The sequence below is a fragment of the Mesoplodon bidens genome (genome assembly GCF_964165515.1).
Source record: "Mesoplodon bidens genome assembly, chromosome: 8".
In the NCBI taxonomy this organism is placed as follows: domain Eukaryota; kingdom Metazoa; phylum Chordata; class Mammalia; order Artiodactyla; family Ziphiidae; genus Mesoplodon; species Mesoplodon bidens.
This window is the reverse complement of record NC_138165.1, coordinates 14,458,609-14,477,953: the sequence shown is the minus strand read 5'-3', so window position 1 is coordinate 14,477,953 and position 19,345 is coordinate 14,458,609. Positions and strand designations below refer to the sequence as shown.

The 19,345-nt window shown below is 41.7% G+C and overlaps 1 protein-coding gene across 3 annotated transcripts in view; it reads left to right on the top strand.

The window, feature by feature from the left end:
* HERC2 (HECT and RLD domain containing E3 ubiquitin protein ligase 2) overlaps positions 1–19,345 on the top strand; it is a 224,127-nt gene that overhangs the window by 88,924 nt on the left and 115,858 nt on the right. For 2 of the 3 annotated variants that reach the window (XM_081241777.1, XM_081241776.1), the window contains exons 24-35: positions 180–350; positions 740–843; positions 1,700–1,850; positions 11,530–11,744; positions 11,972–12,104; positions 12,204–12,331; positions 12,418–12,613; positions 15,104–15,231; positions 16,113–16,286; positions 16,363–16,499; positions 16,609–16,760; positions 17,426–17,617. In XM_081241777.1, the coding sequence (XP_081097903.1) occupies positions 180–350; positions 740–843; positions 1,700–1,850; positions 11,530–11,744; positions 11,972–12,104; positions 12,204–12,331; positions 12,418–12,613; positions 15,104–15,231; positions 16,113–16,286; positions 16,363–16,499; positions 16,609–16,760; positions 17,426–17,617 (1,881 nt within the window). The remainder of the gene's footprint in view (positions 1–179; positions 351–739; positions 844–1,699; positions 1,851–11,529; positions 11,745–11,971; positions 12,105–12,203; positions 12,332–12,417; positions 12,614–15,103; positions 15,232–16,112; positions 16,287–16,362; positions 16,500–16,608; positions 16,761–17,425; positions 17,618–19,345) is intronic. The other variant, XM_081241778.1, reaches the window with a different exon arrangement.

The window sequence follows — 19,345 nt, the reverse complement described above, 5'->3', positions numbered from 1 at the left end:
AATCATTCTGTATCCTTGCTGAATTTTTGTTTGTGTGATAGTTACAGTAAGAGGTGTGTTAATTTCTCATTGTGTCTGTGGGTTTGTCTATTTCACCTTGTAGTTCTTTCAGGCAGTTTGTTCTAGTCATGTTATCTATTGATCTATTGATTCATTGATTTTGGTTTCTGTATACACAGAGTCATTTTTTACAGGTCAGAACTGTAGAAATAATGAGGAAGTGACGCTTATACGCAAAGCTGATTTGGAGAACCATAATAAAGATGGAGGCTTCTGGACTGTGATTGATGGGAAAGTGTATGATATAAAGGACTTCCAGACGCAGTCATTAACAGGAAATAGTATTCTCGGTAAGGCCTCGCTTTTTACTTCATGGTTAGCAGTTTCAGATGTGTTATTTTAAGCAGAGCATTTGGTTTAAAATGATCCATTTAGTCCTGCTCCAGCACCCATACCCTTCCGTCTGTCAGTGACTTTGGGGTCTGTCCTATCATAGCAAATTCAGGCACATATGCAAAATTTCTTATCATTATGCATTTTTTGTTCTAACACTTGTTGGAACTTGTTGCAAGTTCTGAGTTGACCCAGACAGCCCTGGCAGAGGATGAGAGATCACGTTACTTTGGTAACCCTCACTTTGGAGTTAACCTGCCTAATCTATTTCCCACTTGCCATTTCTACTATAAATGCCTAGGCAAACTGTACTGAAGTCATGTTGCTTTTGCTTGTTATGTTTCAGCTCAGTTTGTAGGGGAAGACCCAGTGGTAGCTTTGGAAGCTGCTTTGCAGTTTGAAGACACACGGGAATCCATGCATGCCTTCTGTGTTGGCCAGTATCTGGAGGTGAGGCTGTGTGCAGTGAGCACCAAGGTGGACTTCACTGGAGACCCTCTCTGGATATTTCTGAGAAGTGGTTTTTACCCTGAAATATTGCTGGTTGGATCTTTTGGGGGAAGGGGTCATTATTAAGTGATAAACACAAAGATCTTTTAGAGATTTTTTTTCATAAATCAATCTACATTTATTCATGTAGTTTATGATGTATTGGCCTTGAAAGATTATTTTAAAATTGTTAATTTGTAAGAAACGTAGACCTTGTTCCACAAAAAAAAAACAGGTTAACTTTTTGTCTTTACGATTTTATTGTAATCCTATGTAGAAATTTGGAAGGACTTACCATCTTGAGATACATATTTTTGGGGAGGAACTGTTTAGTAGCAAAATTTTTTAGAATAGAAATATGTCCATTCTATATATTCTTTAGCATTGGGATTCATATATTGGGATTGGCTTTCCAGATATGGATACAGAGGTAATAAAATTTATTAACTTATGCCTCAGGGGTAATGTTTGAAGCATTTTATGAAGGGAAAAATTAACTTTGTTTATAAATTGTCATGTGGCTGGCAACATTTAAGATTATTTTCATTAGATCCCTTTCTTTTCTAACTTCTATTTGATTCCCTAAGGAGTTTTCTAGCCAACTGGTTTCTCCTTGCTTTGGATTTTCTACCAGGCTTAGCATATACTGTCTGCTTTATATCTTCTGTTATTTTGGTAGCAGCCTGATCTCACTATTATAGGATATAGTCTTTATTACGGCAGTATGTCTTGTTTAAGGATAAAGCCGTTGGTCTTCTTGGTTTAATGTTAATTAACCCTGTTTTCTCATACTAATGATGAAATTTATCTTTTGCAGCCTGACCAAGAAATTGTTACCATACCAGATTTGGGAAGTCTGTCTTCACCTCTTATAGACACTGAAAGAAATCTGGGCCTACTCCTTGGGTTACACGCTTCCTATTTAGCTATGAGCACACCGTTATCTCCAGTTGAGGTCGAATGCGCCAGTAAGAAAAACTTTGTTTTCTGCTAACAGATTAGCAGGTTATTTTAGCTGAGCTGTAAGTGCCACTGAGAATAGAACAGGAAGAATCAACACAGTTATTGGTGAGGAAAAATAAGGCTAGTGAGACTAAACCAGTTAATAGAAATAGCTGTGAGCGGCTTTCATTTGTGCTTGTGATCTGCGGCAGCACAGGAGGCTAACAGGTGTGTAGGAAGGTTGGGCCTGTGCGTGGTCTCACTTCTGCACCCGCTAACAGGTGGGCTCAACTCGGCTGTCATCACCCTGTGCCTAGAAATCCACGAGATGTGGATCGGCTGTTCCTCTGAGGAATGCTCTTCTGTTTGAGCATTGCATTTTTACCAGACTCAAATCCAGTACATCGTGGGATGGCAGCCTTTGTAACCACCTAAAGTATTACATTTTCTGCCTATCCCATATGATAGGTTTAAATATCTCTTCACATATTTGTGCATTTCTCCATCTGTCTTTCACTGACCAACAAGCATCTATCGAGTAATTTCTCGTGTGAATTACCATGTTAGTCTCTGAGGATGTAGCAGGTGTAGAATTAGGTGCACCTCTGCCCTCAGGTGCTTCCTGTGTGATGATGAGCCAGACATGGTAAGCAGGTCAGGTTGGATGGTGGTAGAGGATAAAATGGAGACATGTGTAAGTGGTTGGGGAAGTGGGGAGGGGGTGGAGGGCAAGACTTCATGGAGGTGGAGCCATCCGGAAACCGGAGCCCCAGCAGACTGGGTGTGTGAGGGCATCGCTGAGAAAGTCAGCTTCGAGCCGCTTGTGTATGTGTAGGGTCGGGGGAGAAGGCTAGTGGGCAGGGATGCTCACGGTGCCTGCTCAGCCTGCCTTCTGGAGCACACCCTTGGTGTGTGTGCTGGGTGCTTTGCTGTCTGCAGAGCCTCGAAGACAGTGGACTTTTCTTCCTCTGAAGACCTGTAGCGGACGTCCCTGGTGGCACAGTGGTTAAGAATCCGCCTGCCAATGCAGGGAACACGGGTGCGAGCCCTGGTCCGGGAAGATCCCACATGCCGCGGAGCAACTAAGCCCATGTGCCACAACTACTGAGCCCACATGCCACAACTACTGAAGCCTGTGCGCCTGGAGACCATGCCCTGCAGCAGGAGGGGCCACCGCAATGAGAAGCCCATGCACCACAACAAAGAGTAGCCCCCACTCGCCACAACTAGAGAAAGCCCGCGCAGCAATGAAGACCCAGTGCAGCCAAAAAAAAAAAAAAAAAAAAACACACAAAAAATAAATTTATAAAAAAAAAAGAGACAAGAGAGAGTTCTAAATGGAGAGGTTCAGGGAGGGTCTGATCACATTGTGTTTTAGAAGAATTAATGTGGCACTTCTAAATGGAGAGGTTCAGGGAGGGTCTGATCACATTTGTGTTTTAGAAGAATTAATGTGGCACATTGATGAATGCTCTGAAATCTAAATTTCTAGTAAAAGAACACTGAGTGCATCCCAGATTTGATTGCTTGGGTTTTGGAGGAATATTTTGATAGCACAGTTACTGAAAAAAAATCTGTAGTTATGTAAAAACTGATTATTCTTTGGTGACTCTCACTCATAGCAGTTACAATGAGTATCCCTGTTTGCACTGATGGGTGGCATGTTCCTATGGGGTCTGACCTGTGCCTCAACACAGGTCTCCTTTTTTTTTTTTACATCTTTATTGGAGTATAATTGCTTTACAATGGTGTGTTATTTTCTGCTATATAACAAAGTGAATCAGTTATACATATACATATGTTCCCATATCGCTTCCCTCTTGGGTCTCCCTCCCTCCCACCCTCGCTATCCCACCCCTCTAGGTGGTCACAAACCACCGAGCTGATCTCCCTGTGCTATGCGGCTGCTTCCCACTAGCTATCTGTTTTACGTTTGGTAGTGTATATATGTCCATGCCACTCTCTCACCTAGTCCCAGCTTACCCTTCGCCCTCCCCATATCCTCAAGTCCATTCTCTAGTAGGTCTGTGTCTTTATTCCTGTCTTACCCCTAGGTTCTCCATGACATTTTTTTTTCTTAAATTCCATATATATGTGTTAGCATACGGTATTTGTCTTTCTCTTTCTGACTTCACTCTGTATGACAGACTCTAGGTCCATCCAACTCATTACAAACAGCTCAATTTCGTTTCTTTTTATGGCTGAGTAATATTCCATCGTATATATGTGCCACATCTTCTTTATCCATTCATCGGATGATGGACACTTAGGTTGTTTCCATTTCCTGGCTATTGTAAATAGAGCTGCAGTGAACATTTTGGTACATGTCTCTTTTTGAATTATGGTTTTCTCAGGGTATATGCCCAGTAGTGGGATTGCTGGGTCATATGGTATTTCTATTTGTAGTTTTTTAGGGAACCTCTATACTGTTCTCCATAGTGGCTGTACCAATTCACATTCCCACCAGCAGTGCAAGAGTGTTCCGTTTTCTCCACACCCTCTCCAGCATTTACTGTTTGTAGATTTTTTGATGATGGCCATTCTGACCGGTGTGAGATTATATCTCATTGTAGTTTTGATTTGCATTTCTCTAATGATTAATGTTGTTGAGCATTCTTTCATGTGTTTGTTGGCAGTCTGTATATCTTCTTTGGAGAAATGTCTATTTAGGTCTTCTACCCATTTTTGGATTGGGTTGCTTTTTTGTTATTGAGCTGCATGAGCGGCTTGTAAATTTTGGAGATTAATCCTTTGTCCGTTGCTTCATTTGCAAATATTTTCTCCCATTCTGAGGGTTGTCTTTTGGTCTTGTTTATGGTTTCCTTTGCTGTGCAAAAGCTTTGAAGTTTCATTAGGTCCCATGTGTTTATTTTTGTTTTTATTTCCATTTCTCTAGGAGGTGGGTCAACAAGGATCTTGCTGTGATTTCTGTCATAGAGTGTTCTGCCTATGTTTTTCTCTAAGAGTTTGATAGTGTCTGGCCTTACATTTAGATCCTTAATCCATTTTGAGCTTATTTTTGTGTATGGTGTTAGGGAGTGATCTAATCTCATACACTGGTATGTACCTGTCCAGTTTTCCCAGAACCATTTATTGAAGAGGCTGTCCTTTCTCCACTGTACATTCCTGCCTCCTTTATCAAAGATAAGGTGACCATATGTGCATGGTTTTATCTCTGGGCTTTCTATCCTGTTCCACTGATCTATCTTTCTGTTTTTGTGCCAGTACCATACTGTCTTGATTACTGTAGCTTTGTAGTATATATAGTCTGAAGTCAGGGAGCCTGATTCCTCCAGCTCCGTTTTTTGTCCTCAAGATTGCTTTGGCTATTCGGGGTCTTTTGTGTTTCCATACAAATTGTGAAATTTTTGTTCTAGTTCTGTGAAAAATGCCAGTGGTAGTTTGATAGGGATTGCATTGAATCTGTAGATTGCTTTGGGTAGTAGAGTCATTTTCACAATATTGACTCTTCCAATCCAAGAACATGGTATATCTCTCCATCTATTTGTATCATCTTTAATTTCTTTCATCAGTGTCTTATAATTTTCTGCATACAGGTCTTGTCTCCTTAGGTAGGTTTATTCTTAGCTATTTTATTCTTTTTGTTGCAATGGTAAATGGGAGTGTTTTCTTGATTTCACTTTCAGATTTTTCATCATTAGTGTATAGGAATGCAAGAGATTTCTGTGCATTAATTTTGTATCCTGCTACTTTATCAAATTCATAGATTAGCTCTAGTAGTTTTCTGGTAGCATCTTTAGGATTCTCTATGTATAGTATCATGTCATCTGCAAACAGAGACAGCTTTACTTCTTCTTTTCCTATTTGGATTCCTTTTATTTCCTTTTCATCTCTGATTGCTGTGGCTAAAACTTCCAAAACTATGTTGAATAAGAGTGGTGAGAGTGGGCAACCTTGTCTTGTTCCTGATCTTAGTGGAAATGCTTTCAGTTTTTCACCATTGAGGACGATGTTGGCTGTGGGTTTGTCATATATGGCCTTTATTGTGTTGAGGAGAGTTCCCTCTATACCTACTTTCTGCAGGGTTTTTATCATAAATGGCTGTTGAATTTTGTCAAAAGCTTTCTGCATCTATTGAGATGACCATATGGTTTTTCTCCTTCAATTTGTTAATATGGTGTATCATGTGGATTGATTTGTGTATACTGAAGAATCCTTTCATTCCTGGAATAAACCCCACTTGATCATGGTGTATGATCCTTTTAATGTGCTGTTGGATTCCGTTTGCTAGTATTTTGTTGAGGATTTTTGCATCTATGTTCATCAGTAATATTGGCCTGTAGTTTTCTTTCTTTGTGACATCCTTGTCTGGTTTTGGTATCAGGGTGATGGTGGCCTCGTAGAATGAGTTTGGGAGTGTTCCTCCCTCTGCTATATTTTGGAAGAGTTTGAGAAGGATAGGTGTTAGCTCTTCTCTAAATGTTTGATAGAATGAGCCTGTGAAGCCATCTGGTCCTGGGCTTTTGTTTGTTGGAAGATTTTTTATCACAGTTTCAATTTCAGTGCTTGTGATTGGTCTGTTCATATTTTCTGTTTCTTCCTGATTCAGTCTTGGCAGGTTGTGCATTTCTAAGAATTTGTCCATTTCTTCCAGGTTGTCCATTTTATTGGCCTAGAGTTGCTTGTAGTAATCTCTCATGATCCTTTGTATTTCTGCAGTGTCAGTCGTTACTTCTCTTTTTTCATTTCTAGTTCTATTGATTTGAGTCTTCTCCCTTTTTTTCTTGATGAGTCTGGCTAATGGTTTATCAATTTTGTTTATCTTCTCAAAGAACCAGCTTTTAGTTTTATTGATCTTTGCTATCATTTCCTTCATTTCTTTTTCATTTATTTCTGATCTGATTTTTATGATTTCTTTCCTTCTGCTAACTTTGGGGTTTTTTTTGTTCTTCTTTCTCTAATTGCTTTAGGTGCAAGGTCAGGTTGTTTACCTGAGATGTTTCCTGTTTCTTTTCCCTTTTTTTTTTTGCGGTACGTGGGCCTCTCACCACTGTGAGCCTCTCCCGTTGCGGAGCACAGGCTCCGGACGCGCAGGCTCAGCGGCCATGGCTCACGGGCCCAGCCGCTCCGCGGCATGTGGGATCTTCCCGGATCGGGGCACGAACCCGTGTCCCCTGCCTCGGCAGGCGGACTCTCAACCACTGCGCCACCAGGGAAGCCCCAGGTTCCTTTTCCTGTTTCTTAAGGTGGGATTGTATTGCTATGAAGTTCCCTCTTAGAACTGCTTTTGCTGCATCCCATAGGTTTTGCGTCGTTGTGTCTCCATTGTCATTTGTTTCTAGGTATTTTTTAATTTCCTCTTTGATTTCTTCAGTGATCACTTGGTTATTAAGTAGTGTATTGTTTAGCCTCCATGTGTTTGTATTTTTTACAGATCTTCTCCTGTAATTGATATCTAGTCTCATAGCGTTGTGGTCGGAAAAGATACTTGATACAATTTCCATTTTCTTAAATTAACCAAGGCTTGATGTGTGACCCAAGATATGATCTATCCTGGAGAATGTTCTATGAGCACCTGAGAAAAATGTGTATTCTGTTGTTTTTGGATGGAATGTCCTATAAATATCAATTAAGTCCATCTTGTTTAATGTATCTTTTAAAGCTTGTGTGTCCTTATTTATTTTCATTTTGGATGATCTGTCCATTGGTGATAGTGTGGTGTTAAAGCCCCCTACTATGAATGTGGTACTGTCGATTTCCCCTTTTATGGCTCTTAGTATTTGCCTTATGTATTGAGGTGCTCCTATGTTGGGTGCATAAATATTTGCAATTGTTATATCTTCTTCTTGGATCGATCCCTTGATCATTACGTAGTGTCCTTCTTTGTCTCTTCTAATAGTCTTTATTTTAAAGTCTATTTTGTCTGATATGAGAATTGCTACTCCAGCTTTCTCTTGGTTTCCATTGCATGGAATATCTTTTTCCATCCCCTCACTTTCAGTCTGTATGTGTCTCTAGGTCTGAAGTGGGTCTCTTGTAGACAGCATATATATGGGTCTTGTTTTTGTATCCATTCAGCCAATCTGTGTCTTGTGGTGGGAGCATTTAATCCATTTACATTTAAGGTAATTATCGATATGTATGTTCCTATTCCCATTTTCTTAATTGTTTTGGGTTTGTTATTATAGGTCTTTTCCTTCTGTTGTGTTTCTTGCCTAGAGAAGATCCTTTAGCATTTGTTGTAAAGCTGGTTTGGTGGTGCTGAACTCTCTCAGCTTTTGCTTGTCTGTAAAGGTTTTAATTTCTCCATCAAATCTGAATGAGATCCTTGCTGGCTAGGGTAATCTTGGTTGTAGGTTTTTCTCCTTCATCACTTTAAATATGTCCTGCCAGTCCCTTCTGGATTGCAGAGTTTCTGCTGAAAGATCAGCTGTTAACCTTATGGGGATTCCCTTGTGTGTTATTTGTTGTTTTTCCCTTGCTGCTTTTAATATGTTTTCTTTGTATTTAATTTTTGACAGTTTGATTAATATGTGTCTTGGCGTGTTTCTCCTTGGATTTATCCTGTAGGGGACTCTCTGTGCTTCCTAGAGTTCAATAACTATTTCCTTTCCTATATTAAGGAAGTTTTCAACTATAATCTCTTCAAATATTTTCTGTCCCTTTCTTTTTCTCTTCTTCTCCTGGAACCCCTATAATTCGAAGGTTGGCGCATTTAATGTTGTCCCAGAGGTCTCTGAGACTGTCCTCAGTTCTTTTCATTCTTTTTTCTCTATTCTGCTCTGCAGTAGTTATTTCCACTATTTTATCTTCCAGGTCACTTATCCGTTCTTCTGCCTCAGTTATTCTGCTATTGATCCCATCTAGAGTATTTTTCATTTCATTTATTGTGTTGTTCATCATTGCTTTTTTCATCTTTAGTTCTTCTAGGTCCTTGTTAAATGTTCCTTGCATTTTGTCTATTCTATTTCCAAGATTTTGGATCATCTTTAGTATCATTATTCTGAATTCTTTTTCAGGTAGACTGCCTATTTCCTCTTCATTTGTTAGGTCTGGTGAGTTTTTATCTTGCTACTTCATCTGCTGTGTGTTTTCATGTCTTCTCATTTTGCTTATCTTACTGTGTTTGGGGTCTCCTTTTTGCAGGCTGCAGGTTCGTAGTTCCCGTTGTGTTTTTGTGTCTGTCCCCTGTGGCTAAAGTTTGTTCAGTGGGTTGTGTAGGCTTCCTGGTGGAGGGGACTAGTGCCTGTGTTCTGGTGGATGAGGCTGTATCTTTTCTTTCTGGTGGGCAGGTCCACGTCTGGTGGTGTGTTTTGGGGTGTCTGTGGCCTTATTATGATTTTAGGCAGCCTCTCTGCTAATGGGTGGGGTTGTGTTCCTGTCTTGCTAGTTGTTTGGCATAGGGTGTCCAGCACTGTAGCTTGCTGGTCGTTGAGTGAAGCTGGGTGCTGGTGTTGAGATGGAGATCTCTGGGAGATTTTCACCGTTTGATATTACGTGGAGCTGGGAGGTCTCTTGTGGACCAGTGTCCTGAAGTTGGCTCTCCCACCTCAGAGGCACAGCACTGACTCCTGGCTGTAGCACCAAGAGCCTTTCATCCACACGGCTCAGAATAAAAGGGAGAAAAAGTAGAAAGAAAGAAAGAAAGAAAGAGGATAAAATAAGGTATAATAAAATAAAGTTACTAAAATAAAAAAATAATTATTAAAAAAATTTAAAACAAAACAAACCGGATGGATTATAACCCTAGGACAAATGGTGAAAGCATAGCTATACAGACAAAATCTCTCACAGAAGCACACACATACTCACAAAAAGAGGAAAAGGGGAAAAAATAATAAATCTTGCTCCAAAGTCCACCTCCTCAATTTGGGATGATTCGTTGTGTATTCAGGTATTCCACAGATGCAGGGTATATCAAGTTGATTGCGGAGCTTTAATCCGCTGCTTCTGAGGCTGCTGGGAGAGATTCCCCTTTCTCTTCTTTGTTCGCACAGCTCCCGGGTCTCAGCTTTGGATTTGGCCCCGCCTCTGCGTGTAGGTCGCCTGAGGGCATCTGTTCTTCGCTCAGACAGGACGGGGTTAAAGGATCGGCAGATTCGCGGGCTCTGGCTCCCCCAGGTCGGGGGGAGGGAGGTGTACGGAGTGCGGGGCGAGCGTGCGGCGGCAGAGGCCGGCGTGACGTTGTACCAGTCCGGGGCGTGCCGTTTGTTCTCCCGTGGAAGTTGTCCCTGGATCCCGGGACCCTGACAGTGACGGGCTGCACAGGCTCCCGGAAGGGAGATGTGGATAGTGACCTGTGCTCGCACACAGGCCTCTTGGCGGCCGCAGCAGCAGCAACCTTAGCGTCTCATGCCCGTTTCTGGTGTCTGCACTTATAGCCGCGGCTCGCGCCCCTCTCTGGAGCTCCTTTAAGCAGCGCTCTGAATCCCCTCTCCTCTCGCACCAGGAAACAAAGAGGGAAGAAAAAGTCTCTTGGCTCTTCGGCAGCTCCAGACTTTTCCCCGGACTCCCTCCCGGCTAGTGGTGGTGCACTAACCCCTTCAGGCTGTGTTCACGCCGCCAGCGCGCTCTGACTGAAGCCCGAGCCTCAGCTCCCAGCCCCGCCCGCCCCGGCGGGTGAGGAGACAAGCCTCTCGGGCTGATGAGTGCTGGTCGGCCTGATCCTCTGTGCGGGAATCTTTCTGCTTTGCCCTCCGTACCCCTGTGGCTGCGCTCTGCTCTGTGGCTCCGAAGCTTTCCCCCTCCGCCACCTGCAGTCTCCGCCCGCGAAGGGGCTCCTAGTGTGTGGAAACCTTTCCTCCTTCACGGCTCCCTCCCACTGGTGCAGGTCCCGTCCCTATTCTTTTGTCTCTGTTTTTTCTTTTTTCTTTTGCCCTACCCAGGTACGTGGGGACTTTCTTGCCTTTTGGGGGGTCTGAGGTCTTCTGCCAGCGTTCAGTAGGTGTTCTGTAGGAGTTGTTCTACGTGTGGACGTATTTGTGATGTATCTGTGGGGAGGAAGGTGATCTCCGCATGTTACTCCTCCGCCATCTTCCCCCCCCCAAACAGGTCTCCCTTATAGCCTGCTGGATCTCAGGTTTCCACGTATCCATCCCGTACTTAACGATCTTGTGTTGTTTGTTCAGTAGTCTCTTATTATTACTAATTGATGAATGCTCTAGGGAGACGTGCTGCCCTGAGCATGTTTTTCTTCATGGAACCCTTCCCACGTGCTGTTCTCCTGCCTGGATGCTCAGCATGTTGGTCTTCATCCAGATGACAGCAAATTCCTTACCGTCCCTCCGAACAGTCGGGGGCTTGTTGCTGCACGGTCATTCCCCCGTAGTACTTGTAGCCTGTCGTTATCCCAATTAACGTTGGTGATTACTTGTGTAAGTGGTACATCAGTGCTCTTGTCCCTGTTAGAAGGCATAGCTCTACTCTTCACATGGTTTCTGTGGAACTGGACAGCTCCATGTTTGAGCAGGTATCCGGTAATTGTTGGACTGGAACAATTATATTGGGTTCTGATACCATGCTTAAGATGTGTTGAGTAACCAGAAAGTGTTACCTTTTTTCACGTAGATATAGGAATTATAAGCCAATCTATGTAAATACGTTAGATGTGACTTTCACATGAATGATCCTGAATTTCACCTCCTAAGTGAAGTACTTAGTTTTCTATCTTTTTTTTTTCTTCAGTATTTATTTATGAACAGTGCACTCAGGTTTCTTTTTAATGTTTGCATGTGCACTCTCTAGAGTGGCTTCAGTCATCCATCTTCTCTGGAGGCCTGCAGACTAGCCAGATCCACTACAGCTACAATGAGGAGAAGGATGAGGACCACTGTAGCTCTCCAGGGGGCACTCCTGCCAGCAAGTCCCGACTCTACCCCCACAGGCGGGCGCTGGGTGACCATTCCCAGGCATTCCTGCAAGCCATTGCTGACAATAACATTCAAGACCACAACGTGAAGGTGCGTGAGGCCTTCCCACACTCAGCGTCCTTTGTTTACCTTAGGACTTTGACTTGTGAACACCTTAGCACAGACTTTGTTTACATATTTAGAGTGCGGGTTTTGAGGTCAGAGGCTGGTTCAGTTCAATATCCGGTGAGGTTTTAGAAGCTACGGCACTTAGTTTAGAACTCATGACGATGTTGTGAGGTTGGCTCTGAAGTTACCTCCAGCTGTTTCTGTTGCAGGACTTTCTGTGTCAGATAGAAAGGTACTGTAGGCAGTGCCACTTGACCACACCCATCACCTTTCCTCCTGAGCATCCTGTGGAGGAGGTCGGCCGCTTGCTGTTATGCTGCCTCTTAAAACATGAAGATTTAGGTAAGACGCTCAGTATTTTAGCCGTACTGTAGATCTTTCAACTGACACGTAGTACACATTCATTCCTACCCTGCCCTTTCTTTTCAATATCTTTTACAGGTCACGTGGCATTATCTTTAGTTTATGCAGGTACACTTGGTATTGAGCAAGTAAAGCACAGAACGTTGCCTAAATCAGTGGTGGATGTTTGTAGAGTTGTCTACCAAGCAAAATGCTCACTCATTAAGGTAAACAGATGCTGATTTTCTTCTGTGCTTTTGGACAGTTGGCAAAGTATTTGTTGTAAGTTGTTCTTTCGTATTTAACTTTGTAGACACATCAAGAACAGGGCCGTTCTTACAAGGAGGTCTGTGCCCCAGTCATTGAACGTTTGAGGTTCCTCTTTAATGAACTGAGACCTGCAGTTTGTAATGATCTCTCTATAATGTCCAAGTTTAAACTGTTAAATTCTTTGCCCCGTTGGAGGAGGATAGCTCAGAAGATAATTCGAGAACGAAGGAAGAAGAGAGGTAAGAAGATAAAAGGTAGGAGGGTTCTTTCAGAGTGTGTCCCCGTATAGGTGTCTGTGGTTGCAGTGAGGCTGTGGGTTGCTGCTCACCAATTGTGGCATTTTCACAAGTGCCATAATGTTTGTTATGTGTATTTATGGTTAAGTGTACAAATCCTGCTTATTTTTCCAAGATATCAGATGATGATGCAACTTTGGGATTGAGTGTGTTATGAGTTGGTAACTAGTAAATTGATGCTGAAAATACTGTAAACTTTATTAAATTGATGGGGAAAAGGAAGTGTTTTTTTAATCACTTGTCCTGGTAATGAGATATATGGGAACGTTTAATCTTTCAATAAATCTTGCCATTCTTGTGAAGAAACGTTTTTCTTTGGCAATATTGAGTATTCTGAAACATGGAAGATTGTTATAAAAGGAACCAAAAGAGTTACTGATATTTTCAGGAAACAACTGTGTAGGGATATGGAAAAGAGTTTTTGTATTAACCAAAATTTGAGTGAAAATACATACTTTCTAATTTGGTCACTTGTGATTATAAGCAAGTCTACCAAAATATCTGATTATATTCTTTTTTTTTTTTTTTTTTTTTTTTTGCTGTACGCGGGCCTCTCACTGCTGTGGCCTCTCCCGTTGCGGAGCACAGGCCCCGGACACACAGGCTCCGCGGCCATGGCTCGCGGGCCCAGCCGCTCCGCGGCACGTGGGATCCTCCGGGATCGGGGCACGAACCCGCGTCCCCTGCATCGGCAGGCGGACTCTCAACCACTGCGCCACCAGGGAAGCCCCTGATTATATTCTTATGAATTATATTGAATTTATTCCCAGATTAGCTTATCAAGCAATATTAATTCCTGAGTTTTAGATGGACATTACAAACAATGCCATGAAAGACTAACTTATTTTAGAAGCCATCCTGAATTGATTGTTCCTGAGCTTAAACCACAGCTTATCTGGATCCTGGAGCTGCTCTGAATCAGGAGATATGCCAGGAACACTTCTGAGATCCCTTTAACCCAGGTAGCCAGGAAACTCAGGGACTGCCATCTCAGCGTGAGGGAGGATGGCCCCATCCCTGGGTGGCCACTGCCTCCCTGGTCTCTGAGTTCACACTGTCACCACTTAAAATTTCTTGATGTTGTGCATTTATATACTTAATTGTAACATGGAAATAATCTTCCTGGTGCTGTGCTAAGTTTGGTGATTTACTGGTAGGGCTCCACAGGACTCAGAAGGACTATTATACTCTTAGTTATTACTGTGAAAGGGTACAGATAAAAAGTAGCAAAAGGAGAGGTGCATGGAGGGAATTCCAAAGGAAACCGGGTCCGGGCTTCCAGCGTTCCCTCCAGGGAATCACACAGGGTCGTGCTTGGTTCTCTCAGCAGTGACGTGTGACACGTGTGAAGGACTGTCTGTCAGGGATGCTCACCTGAACCTTGGTGTCCAGGGCTGTTGCCGGGAGTCAGTCACGTGGCCATGTGGGGCCTGCGTGATCGCTCTCAGCTGCCCAGACTCCATCCAGAGTAGAAGTAGGCAGTTGCCGTAAGCCACAAGCTGTCTGGTTACACCGGTAAAGGTGGTCCTGTGCCTCAGACACACTCTTCTCAGGCAGAACATACCAAGGTTTCAGAGCTCAGTTCGCAGGAGCTGGTCAAGAGCCAGTGCTGACGGGACAGGCCTTTCTTGGGAATTTGCAGGGTTTGAGCAACCCAGACCTGCTGTGTTAATGTTTTATTGCCTAGGTTTATTATTGTGTTGCTTGTTATTTATATTATATATTGAGAAGAATGAGACTGAAAACCTTGAAGAGGACCAGAAGTACGGAAGCAACACCACATATCACATTACAAATTCAATAGAAATTTCTCTGATTAAAAAGACTAACGTAGTCAGAGGCATCTGATTGATTCAGTTGCACACTGGTGACAGAACCAATGGACTAGTCCAGAGTGGGCAAGCTAGGGTCTGGGGACAAATGCAGCCTACCACTTGCTATGTATCGCCCATGAGCTAAGGCTGGGTTTTGCAGTTTTAAATTATTTTTTAAAAACTCAAAAGAAGACTATGATTCATGAAGATTATATGAAGTTTAAATGACAGCATTCATAAATAAAGTTAGCCAGTTTTCATGCTGCAACAGTAGAGTATTTGCAGTAGATGGAAATAGCCTGCAAAGCCTTAATATTCACTGTCTGGCCCTTTATGAAAAAGTTTGCCAACCCCTGGGCTTCCGCTTCTTTAGGGCTTCCCTCCCTCGTAACACTGTCACTGTCTTTCTGTCCCTGACATGGAGTGGCAAAGTGTTATTACTAGATGTCATGTGAGAATAATTATGATAGTTTTTACTTTTGTAATTTGAGCACTTGACAATGATATTTATGTGTTTCTGTGAATAAAATATATCCTTTACCTTCCTGCACATTTAAACATTTCTTGATTTAAAATCATATTTAATGATTGTTATCATGAATGATACTTTTAAACATAGTTCCTAAGAAGCCAGACTCTACTGATGATGAAGAAAAAATTGGAAACGGAGAGAGTGAAGAAGCTTGCATCTTGCCTCACAGTCCTGTAAATGTGGACAAAAGACCCATTACAGTTAAATCACCCAAGGTGAAGTATTTCTTGTGATTCTAAGACTGGCTGTGCAGAAGCACAACATACTGCAAGGGAATCCACAAATATTGTCGCTTTGTTTTTGAATATACAGTAGAGAGGTGGGTGGTTATTAAAAGTATGAGTAACTGTGCCCCAGGGATGCTTAATGCACTTGACTTATGGTGCCCTGGTCAAATTGATAGCTGGAGAAGTGTTTCCTTTTACTTTTAGGAGTGTATTGTATCATTATTTGTTCACCATTTTCTTCATTCATTCATTTATTCACTCATTCATCGAATGTATCTTTTGTTCCAGAAACTATTAATATGGATGATAATTTAACTTTTTTTTCTTTTAAAGAATGACATTCATTTTTAATTTTTATTTTTGGCTGCGTTGGGTCCTCGTTGCTGCGCGTGGGCTTTCTTTTTAGTTGCGGTGAGCGGGGGCTACTCTTCATTGCCGTGCACGGGCCTCTCTCATCTTGGAGCACTGGCTCTAGGTGCGCGGGCTCTAGAGCACAGGCTCAGCAGTTGTGGCGCACGGGCCCAGCTGCTCCGCAGCATGTGGAATCCTCCCGGACCAGGGCTCGAACCCGTGTCCCCTGCATTGGCAGATGGATTCCCAACCACTGCGCCACCAGGGAAGCCCCTGATAATTTAACTTTGCATGTCAGGTTAGCTGATTCCAAAGTATGTAAGCATACAGATTATAAATTCACTTATAAGCCTATTTATGATGTAGTCGTTTGTATCATAAACTAATTACTAAATTTAAAATACTTTACCAATTTAAACCTAGTGGCATTTATTTATATTTTCTTCAAGTAATTGTTTTAGAGCACATGTTAATATGAATAGGGTTAACTAATGGTGAACATGCTTTTCCTTTGTCAGGATAAATGGCAGCCACTGTTGAGTACAGTTACAGGTGTTCACAGATACAAATGGTTGAAGCAGAATGTTCAGGGCCTGTATCCTCAGTCTGCACTCCTCAGTACTATTGCTGAATTTGCCCTTAAAGAAGAGCCAGTGGATGTGGAAAAAATGAGAAAGTGCCTACTAAAACAGGTAAATTTGCCAAGAACATTCTCTTCTGTATTGGATAATCCATAAACACTTAACAGTATGCATTGATGTTTTGCAGTTGGAGAGAGCAGAGGTTCGCCTGGAAGGGATAGACACAATTTTAAAACTGGCAGCCAAAAATTTCTTACTTCCCTCTGTGCAGTATGCTATGTTCTGTGGATGGCAAAGACTTATTCCAGAGGGGATTGATATAGGGTAAGACTTTATAATATTTTCTCTGAATTAGGGAGGCTGTGACAACAAAGCGTTGTTTTATTGAAGTCCGGCAGTATCCTAAATAAGATTCTTCATCTTTGTTTGAAAGGGAGCCCCTTACTGATTGTTTAAAGGATGTGGATTTGATCCCACCTTTTAATCGGATGCTGCTTGAAGTAACTTTTGGCAAGCTGTATGCCTGGGCTGTGCAGAATATTCGAAATGTTCTGATGGATGCAAATAACAAATTTAAAGAACTTGGTGAGTTAAAAATCTGACAGTTAAAAGGCTGTATTAAAATCGCTGTTGATGTCAATGATCACATCAGCATTATTTCATAGTTTGGCTCTTTATTTTATATTCTGGAAACTTGCAAGTTCTTATTTTTGCTTTGCAGACTTTAATAACTTTGTGCATTAGAATGATAATCTAAGCTGCTTTAAGTTTTCTCAAATTCTAAACAAAACTTTCAAAATATGGCAGAAGATACAATCTTGTAGTATCCTAATATAAAGCTTTTGCATTTTAACATTTTCATGTGTATCACTTACACAGTCTATCCTAGAATGTGTATCCTATATTAATACATAATTTCCTGGACAGTTTGAGCATCTACAGAGAAGTGGTAGGATTGGTTTTGTGGAAGAGCAGTTAAATATCTCTTACATTTGACATGAAATGAGTAAGCCACCAGGGATATTTAGAGGAGCAGTGTGATACGTTTTGTAGACAGATGAAGGTAGCTGTATGTGGAGTGATGATGGTATGATTATTGCAAAGCAATACAGAGCTGCCCGATGTCCACACTCTATGGATATCTGATGAAAAAGACAGACTTATAAAAAAGAAATTGTTAATGCTTTCTGCATCGTGTATGTTCTTGTATCCACGCACAAGAAACTTATGTAGGTGCCAATGCTTTTTAGGTATCCAGCCTGTCCCCCTGCAAACCATCACAAATGAGAACCCGTCGGGACCAAGCCTGGGGACGACCCCGCAAGCGCGCTTTCTCCTGGTAATGCTCAGCACGCTCACGCTGCAGCACGGTGCCCACAACCTGAGCCTCCTGCTGAACTCCGGCACGCTCGCGCTCACACAGACAGCACTGCGGCTCATTGGTGGGTTGGCATTGCCCTAAGTCCTTTGTGAAAATGCCACGGTTTTGCCTTGATCTCTCTCTCTCTTTTTATAAACTTCTTTTTTTATTGTGATAAAATACAAATAACAAAATTTACTATTCTAGGTACTTTTATGTTTATAACTCATTGTCGTCAGTAAGCACATCCACAGTGTTGTGCAAGCCTTAATACTATCTAGTTCCATGACTTTTCATCACCCCAAATGCAAACCCATATCCATTGAGCAGTGACTCCTGATTTCCCACTCCCCCAGCTGTTGGCAACAACAAGTCTGCTTTCTGTCTCTGTGGACCTGCTCCTTCTGGATATTTCATACAAATGAAATCATACAATTTTAGCCTTTTGTATCTGGCTTATTTCATTTAGCATGTATCAGTACTTCATTTCTTTCTATGGCTAAAAACTGTTATATGAATATACTGTGTTTTATTTATCCATTCATCCATTGATGGACATTGGCTTGTATCTGCCTTTTGGCCATGGTGAGTAGTGCTGCGAGGAACATTTGTGTACAAGTTTTTGTTTGCACACCTGTTACCAGTCCTTTTGTCATATACTTAGGAGTGGAATTGCAGGGTCATATGGTAATCCTATGTTCAGCTTGCTCAGGAACTGTCAAACTATTCCACAACACTACCATTTTACCTTCCCACCAGCGATGGGCCAGGAGTTTCAGTTTCTCCCGTGTCCTTGCCAACACTAGTTATTTTCTGATTTTTTTTTTTTTTGAATTAAGGCTACCCTGCTTGGCATGAAGTGGTATTTCATTGTGGTTTGTTTTACACTTCACTAATATTGAATGATGTTGAGCCTCTTTACCTGTGCTTGTTGTATATCTAGGAGAAACATCTGTTCACATCCTTTGCCCATTTTAAAATTGGGTTGTTTGTGTTTTGAGTTTTCTGGGCCCTTTACATATTCTGGATACTAGATTGTTATCAGTTATGTGATTTTGAAGACATTTTTTCCCACTCTGGGTTTTGTTTTTCTTTGGTGCACAGAAATTTTAAAATTTGATTAAGTCTAATTTATCTGTTATTCTTTTGTTGCTTGTGCTTTTGATGTCATGTTTAAGAAATCATTGCCAAATCAAAGGTCAAGAAGGTTACCCATTATGTTTTCTTCCTTAAGTCTTATATTTAGATCTTTGATCCATTTTAAGGTAGTTTTTTAATATGGTGTGGGGTAAGGGTTCACTTTATTTCTTTTGGTTATCCAGTTGTGCCAGTATCATCTGTTGGAAAGACTCTTCTTTTTTCAAGTTCTTACCACCCTTGTCAAAAATCATTTGACTATAGATATTTAAGTTTATTTCTAGACTCTCAGTTCTGCTCTGTTGGTCTCTGTGTCTTTCATTACGCCAGTCCCACACTGTTCTGAACACTGTAGCTTTGTGGTAAATTTTGAAATCGATAAGTAAGTCCTTCAACTTTGTTTTTCTTTCTCAAGATTATTTTGGGTCCCTTGCATTTCCATATGACTTTCAGGTCTGGCTTTCCCATGTCTGCAAAAAAGGCCATTGGGGTTTCTAAGGGATTGTATGAATCTGTAGATCCTGTTGGGGAGTACTGCCATCTTCACAATATTAAGTCTTTCATTCCATAAATATGAGATAGCTTCATATTTATTTAGGTCTTCTTTCCGTTTCTTTGAAGCAGTAATTTTATAGTTTTATTGTTATCATGGATAATGTCTGGCCTCATAGAG